This window comes from Lycium ferocissimum, chromosome 2 (genome assembly GCF_029784015.1).
Source record: "Lycium ferocissimum isolate CSIRO_LF1 chromosome 2, AGI_CSIRO_Lferr_CH_V1, whole genome shotgun sequence".
NCBI classification, from domain to species: Eukaryota; Viridiplantae; Streptophyta; class Magnoliopsida; order Solanales; family Solanaceae; genus Lycium; species Lycium ferocissimum.
In genome coordinates, this window is record NC_081343.1 from 53499415 (window position 1) to 53507134 (window position 7720).

Here is a 7720-nt window from a genome sequence, read left to right on the forward strand (position 1 = left end):
TGGTCACAATTTAATTAAAGGAATATTGAATGCCGGTAACATATGCATCCAAAGCCTTCCAGGATAACACTAGCCCCAAATCCACGCTTCCTCCTTGTTCGGAAAATATTGATATCTTTCTGTATTCTTTTATTAAGAAATCATTGTATACAAACTCCGGTCCTTGTCATCTCCCAATCATACGAACTTCCTCACCGTAATGTCATTGTGTGCCTTCATGTTTTGTTCATTTGCTCTTTCACTATTGCGTTAGACAAAACTTTGTCTAGTTGGAATCACTCTTCAAGTATATCGGCCGGAGACGTAAACGCTTGGAATGTCGTCATTTTGGGAAGATCTGACGTTGATTGAAATTATGAAATCTACATTGGATTTATTGTCTTTGCATTCGATTCAAGATTTCGGTGGTTTAACAATATTTTGGGCCAAGAATTGCCCTTTTTGATGAAAATATCGTAGGCAGTGGGAATTTGAGTTGTCATTTGACTTTGCTCTTTTTTAATCTTGTGTTATTTTCTCTTTATTAATTTTGGACAACAATGAGGGTTTTCGATATGTTAGGGGTGCAAAACGCCACGGACTCGTTTAATTCCATCAGCTTTTGTTCTTTACACTTAGGTTGCTGAAGAAACAAGGATTATTCCTAGGATAGTTATTATAGACATCATTTTTTTGTATTTCCATAAAAAGCATTTCGTTTTTACCAGGCTAATATTAAAGGCATGCCCTAAAAAAGGAAAAGGAAAATCTTCTTATTCTTTTATTAAGTTTATACAAACTCCGGTCCTTGTCATGATGCCAGTTCCCAATCACTACTTAGCATTGTCTAAATCACTAGATATCCAGTAAATTTCGTTTCTGACGTTGTTAGACATACCATATTTGCTCTTAATTTAATTTGATGAAAATATAAAGTGCATGTTGACTTTGACTTTGGATGATTTTCTGCATTTAAGTTATATACGGAGTATCAGTTTAAAGAATTCATTACACTACCAAATCACCTATAGAGGATATATATCTACTAGATAAACCTCTTTAAAATGTGAAATTTTATCTTGAAAATAAGACAGATTACCTACTATACTACAATTGATAAAAGAGTCATGATTTTGAAAAATTTCATTACATTGTCGGTGTATATAACTTTTTCAGATCCAAGTGGGATAAACTAAATTCCATTTACTTTGGATTATTTCAAAGGGGGGAAAAGTCAACCATTTAGTTGTCTAACACATTCTGTCTTGATGACCAAAGATAATCAAGAAATCTTTACAATGTAAATTTCTGTGTTTAGATTGGTTCCTGAGCATGCAGAGCTTTCTTTTTCGCATAACAAAAAGTCTCTTAAGCTTTCTTTAATTTCTCTACTTATTAGCTGAGCTCAGATCATAATAAAATGGATATCAACGAAGAAAAATCAGCAAAGTCTCAGTTACATGGATTGCAAAGAAGAAAAAACAGCAAAGTCACAGATTGAAGATCATGAAGCAACAAATTCAGGAGAAACTGTAAAGATTAACGAAGTGATCATTACACCAAAAGTTGTAACCATCGACAATCATTCAAATATAGAAAGTCCAGCTGTGGAAATAATGAGAAATGAACCAGTGAGGGAAGCGACGGCGATAATAATTGTGGAATATTTAAGGATGTGTTTCCAGAGGCGAATTTTAAGGTCAAATTTAGGACACGTGAACCCATGGTCTGTCCGTAAAACTAGGTATTTTATGTATATATTTCTAAAATTGATATAATATTACTTGTTGACACCCATGCTACAAGAAGGTTAAATAGTGCACTTGCATGGTTGAGTGTTGAGTTGTTTATCCAGAGATCAATTCTCACTTAATACATTTTTATCTTTTTTTTTTTTTTTTTTAGTGGTGCACTCATTGTCTAGAAATTCTAGATTTGCCACTGAGTGTTTCATACTGATAAGTGATAATATACAGATAGAGCTAACTGAAGAAAAGTTCAAATGCCGACCAGTAGCGTTTCTGTTGGGACTTCCATTTGCCCTAATCTCTGTCGTCATCGCTTTTGTTGGAGGCATTATCTGGATTATCGGGTTTGTCCTTCTATAACTCCTCATTTCAATTTATATGACATAATTTACCTGACATAGAATTTAAGAACGAAATAAATACTTCTAAACTTGTACGTCCTGTGTGATTATAAAATCTTTGAATCTTGTTATTTAAACATGTCATAATATTTACATGACTATAAAATAGTGTAACATAAACTGAAACATGGAGCAGAATTTAATGTATAAGGTCGCTGACTCGCAGTTACTGTTTTATGGAGTATCAAAATACTCCTTTATCTTATAGTTTTATCTGTCGTAACTAGGGATAATTGAAGGATATTCATAATTAATAGTAATGCTTATTATAATTAGTCCACTTATTTCTTCAAATTGTTTACAATTGTAATTTTCCCTATAGTAAATCAGTTGTATACGAAGAATTAATCTAAGCGAGCTGTTCGAAGAAAGGTAAATTGATATTAATTAGATGTATAAATTAACAAGGATTTTGGTGTGGATGGTGCAGGCTAATGTTGACATGCCTATGCCCCTGTTGCTTCTGTGTGACTCTCTTGCCAACTGTGTCGGCTGAACTGGCTCTTAGTTTAGTGAATGCTCCTTTTGCCTTCTTCCAGTATATCACTGATAAAATACCTTTCTGAAGACCCTTTTATATGGGATTTTATAAAGTGACTGCTCAATCTTGCACCATCCCAAGCTATTGAATATTATCCCATCTTCGCCCATAGAAAAAGAAAAGAACAGATTATAAAGAGATGTGTGTTATATGCCCAGCCTTCAATTTTTTTTGTTTTGATGTTTCTCTTTTGGTCTCTTCAAGTTGAAGTTTACTACTACTATATCCAATAAAATATTTACTTGGTTTGGTTTGTTCTTGATTTTGTTTTTTACTATTATTAGAAGCTCAGATTTATGTCAATTTCATGTATAGATATACGCTCCCTCACAAATACTGATCTAGCACATAGATGTGAGTCCACTTTTTTGTCTCACAAAAAGAGTCTCAGACAATTCATGTCAAACTCACACAACTAATGTCCATTTTTTTTGAGACACATAGTAAAACTTTTCCACATATAAAAGTCAATGACCTATTTATATTTATTGATTCAGTCTATTCCGGTTCGTCTAAACTTTACCCAACCACTTCTAATCCTAACCCAAGATTTTAATTATCATCTTCAAGTTATATATAAACAAAAAACACGATATGACTATAATGATAAATATTGCGTTAATTACAAACATATAAACATATATGATATCACCCACGATAAAACACATTGGATTAAGACACGATTATAGACACGGTTATTCCACCAAAATAATAGGTCATAACTCATAAATGCATGTGGTCAATGGCCAAAGACGTTGCACTTATATACAACTAAAACATTCAACATTCAATTACCTCCTACTTCAGCATTAGTAACATATTTTTTTTCTAAGTTTAGATTAGATGCATTTATATAATTAAATACCGCACTTATTTAAAAGCCCCATTGATAAAGATAAGCCATAAATATATATATAACACCTTAAAATTAATTAACTGTGAGTAGCAAAAGCAATAACAAAAACTCGTGATCAAATCTAACAAAAGAGAAAAAACCGAAAGGAGAAGCTAAAAAATGGCAGTGTCTCTGTTTGGCATAACTTCCATGGTGACATGCATTTCACTATTAATTTTCACATTCATTCCTCAATTACCTTTGGCTGATGATGATATTGAATCCTCCCTTCGAACAGCGGCATATAACGCTTCGAGCACATCAAATTATCTTTCTAGTGATGACATGTTTGACTGTAGCATATTCTTGGAATATGCCGCGACTGCTCTTGAGTTAGCAATTGAGAAATACAAAGATGGTCACTTCAAGGATCTCATCGAACAGATTAAGGAAGCCCAAGACAGAATCAAGAGTTGTCAAGAATCACCTGAAGGAGAGATTTTAGATCAAGATCTTGTTCTAGAACTTGCTCATCTTCAATTATTTGTCAAGAAAATTAAGGAGGAGGTTTGCAAGATTAACAAGTGTGAGGTATAATTAGGACCAGCTTTGACCCTAGAAATAACTCGTTGATTCAGTCTTGACCAGTTTAATTATAGCAAAAACTTGAAAAAGAATGATCCGATAATTTTTTGGACTAACTAGGCCTTTGCTTATTATATGTTATGTGTGTGTTAATTAGGCCAATTGTATTCCTTATCTTTCTATCTTTTTTAAATAAAAGATATTTATATTAAACATTCTAATGTGCATCATTACGGGTGCATTATTGAATGGTTTGGATAAGAGAGCATTCTTTTAGTTTAAAATCATTTTTTCAGTGGTAGAAATGATCTTATAATGTGTTTAGCTGAGTTCCAGACAACCTTCATTGATTTTTAATCAAATTAACATTCAAGGACATCCAGTGGAAGTTGAATCATTTTTTGGTTCGAAAATTAATTTGATGATTCACTGGAATTATTAAACAATAAATTTGATGACTTTATGTGTAATTAGCCTTCTAATTCCATGCCTTATGATACAAGGGGAGTCGCTTAACTTACTTATGTATTGGCGTATCAAAGGGCGGATTGAGCTGAATTTGAATCGGTCAAAATTAGTTAAGTAATCTACTTTAATTTGGGCTGAAATGGTCTAACAAACTGGGCATAGCCAAACCACTCAATTCGTACGAAGTTTTAATTTGTTTAAGTAGTTACTATAACTTCTTCATTTTATTCCGGCATATGTAATATCAAACAAAAAAACAAGGGACATTTTAATATTTTCTCCCATTTATGCTGATCTTTAATTTTTGTCCCTGATGACAAATAATTTTTCGTGGAGATAAGTTTATATTGTCACATCATAATATCTTTCAAGTTATGCTCCTACCGTTAGGTATAAGTTCGTTCGTTAAGGGAGAAAATTAAAGACCACCCCATCTGAAAGGCCCAACCGTGCAATTTCTTCAAAAAAATTAAAAAACTAAAATAAAATTATGCAATTTCTTCAAAAAAATTAAAAAACTAAAATAAAATTATGGGACAATTTGAATTACATACCTGCTCAATTTTTGAATAAGTTGAATTGGACATATTAAAATGGCCTAAATAAATAAATAGGCAGGTGAATGACCACTCAAAAGAACTAGACAAATTGACAGGTCATGTTTTACTGTGCTAATTTTGCCACCCATGTCTATGAATTGATTTCTTTTTCTTTTTCTTTTTCTTTTTTAACTGAATATGTGTGTGTGTATTTCGTAAGCACGTAGCTGGGTTAATTATTGTTTGCTAATCACAATTTCCCGAATCCTCTAAGAATAGCTGAGCCTTCCCTAGATGATGTCAACAAAGGCTATTGATTTAAAAATCAAACGTTTGAGGTTTCTACTATTAGCTTCCCCGTGTAATCTCTCAGACCCAGCTTAGTTTGCTTGAGTTGAATTAGCGGGAAATGATGTGTGGTGTCTCTAAAAACGTTTGATCTTGAATTTTTTTTCTTTTTTTGTTTTCGTTTAATCAATTTCTTAAAAAGTTTTTCCCTAACTTGAAAAATTTACTAGAAAGAATTTGTGTTGTCCATCACGTATAAGTTCTAAATCACTATCTTGAAATATCCTGAACTTCTTGTCTTATAGGTAAAACCTAGAACTTATGGCGAATCAATTCCTTATAAGTTATATAGTCACTTAACTTAAGCAAATTACTTACTAAAGCCATTTATCTTTTTTTTTGTTCCTCATATGGTCGTTCAAGTTTATACACTTGCCTTACAAAGTAACAATGGCTAAAGTCACTTTTTAAAATAAAATAAAATAAGATTAAAAAAAAAAAAAAAAAAAAAGGAGCCAAAATAGTCCCTGAAGGTTGGACTTTGAGTCAAAACATCCCTTATTTTTAACACAGAACAATAATAGTCCTCCAACTATTTTTCACTTTCTTACATCGTAAATTAGATTGTTTTGGTCCTATGGGTAAGCCCATACTGTAGATTGAAAAGAAAAAAAAAAAAAAAAAAGAACAAACAAACAATAATATTTAAAGTAAAAAAGAAATAGTGTTAACGTAGAGGGTAAAATAGGTACTAAAAATTTTAAATGAGAAAACGGGGAGGAATAGTTGTTGTTCGAATTTGGGAGAGATATTTAATTTTTTAAGCAGAGTTGGAGGGGGGAAATAATTTTCACTCGAATAACATTACAAGATTGACAAAAATAATATTTGAGAACTTTAAAAAAATTGTAGTCCACAATGATGATATAGAATCTCCTCATTTTATGAGATGTCAACGGATTTAAATTATTATGATGATGTCCTTCATATGCATCTATTTTTTTCTTTACTGAAACCCTTTGAAATTTTTATATATGACTTTTTTTTTCCTATTAGGAACTAGTTTTTTTTTTGTTTGAAGAAATTATCGTCTTTCTTATTAATTATGAATTTCCTGGCAATAATTTCTAGCATAAAAGAAAATAACAACTAATGTAAACTATTTTATCAAAATAAAAATTACTTATAAAATGAATAAATAGAGCACATTATTTTATTATTGAACTCCTTGTTTCCAAGCAAATGATCAAGGTACATAAAGGCTATTTTATGTTCTTTTTTTTAATCATTGATAAAATGATTTTTTTTTTCTTTTCTAATTTCAAGTTATCAATCACAATTCTTTGTGTCCCTTACTTTTAGTACCAAAGTTAGAGTTGAATTAAAATTGTAATATATTGTATAATTAAAAGGTTGTTAGTGTTTTATGTCAAAGAATAAGGACTAATTTAATGAAAAATTCAAACTTAAGGGACTACTTTGACCCTTTTTCTTTTATTTTTAAAGTGACTTCTACTCATTATTATTTTGTAAGGCAAATGTATAAACTTGAATGACGAACAAAAAAAAAAAAAAAAAAAAAAAAAGAGAGACTTTAGTAGGTAATTTGCTTAGATTGAATGATCATTTGTGAAATTGACTCAACTTATGCAGATCCCTTACCCATCAAATATAAATTCTTGCTTTTGCCTATAAGGCTGGGCCAATATAAATATGCCCGATAGGCAACAAAATCTTTGTCTAGCGAATTTTTTTGAGCGAAGTCTATTTTTTTTTTCTTCAAAATAATTGGTAAGCGAGGTCAAAAACTTGACCAAAACCACCCCCTAGTGGAGGCCATTTGTGATCTTAGCCGGAATTAAAGTAGCTTTCTAGCCCAAAGTTCTTAAAACATTTCTTTAAAGTGCTTCATCATGAATAATTAATTTATGTGTTTGGATAAAATTGTGAAACCGAAAAAAATATATTACTTTCTTTATATTATATTAAAATGACAGGCCTTGAAAAGTTTTAATATATTAAAAAGAAGTTAATTATTCTAAGAATTGGTTCAAATACGAATCAATTTATGTCTCAGTTCACTTTAAGTTCTAAATTAATTTGATAAGAGTACTTTTAATAAATATAAATTTTGAATATAAAATATGATCACTAGCTGATGACAGATTTTTTGATATAAAACTTTTCTTTTTTGTTTTTGCCAATTTTATCATTCGTTTTGTTAGCTCCCGTTTGGCCATAGATTTTGGGAGTATATTTTGAAGATCTATTTTCAAATCTTCGTTTGGCCATAAAATTTTGACAGATTTTGAAAACAAATCTTCAAATCCCAAATT

The 7720-nt window shown here is 30.9% G+C and overlaps 1 protein-coding gene across 1 annotated transcript; it reads left to right on the forward strand.

The window, feature by feature from the left end:
- Window positions 1-1439: 1439 nt before the first annotated feature.
- Window positions 1440-2924, forward strand: LOC132047748 (uncharacterized). Its single transcript, XM_059438748.1, has 3 exons — window positions 1440-1637; window positions 1956-2071; window positions 2559-2924. Exons 1-3 carry the CDS (start codon window positions 1440-1442, stop codon window positions 2692-2694), a joined length of 450 nt encoding a protein of 149 aa, XP_059294731.1. The 3' UTR covers window positions 2695-2924.
- The last annotated feature ends 4796 nt before the right edge of the window (window positions 2925-7720 follow it).

Coding starts and splice junctions, on each gene's coding strand:
- LOC132047748 (XM_059438748.1), top strand. CDS start 1,440: ATGGATTGCAAAGAAGAAAAAACAGCAAAGTCACAGATTGAAGATCAT. Junction 1,638..1,955: donor AAGCGACGGCGATAATAATT/GTGGAATATTTA, acceptor GATAATATACAG/ATAGAGCTAACTGAAGAAAA. Junction 2,072..2,558: donor GGCATTATCTGGATTATCGG/GTTTGTCCTTCT, acceptor TGGATGGTGCAG/GCTAATGTTGACATGCCTAT.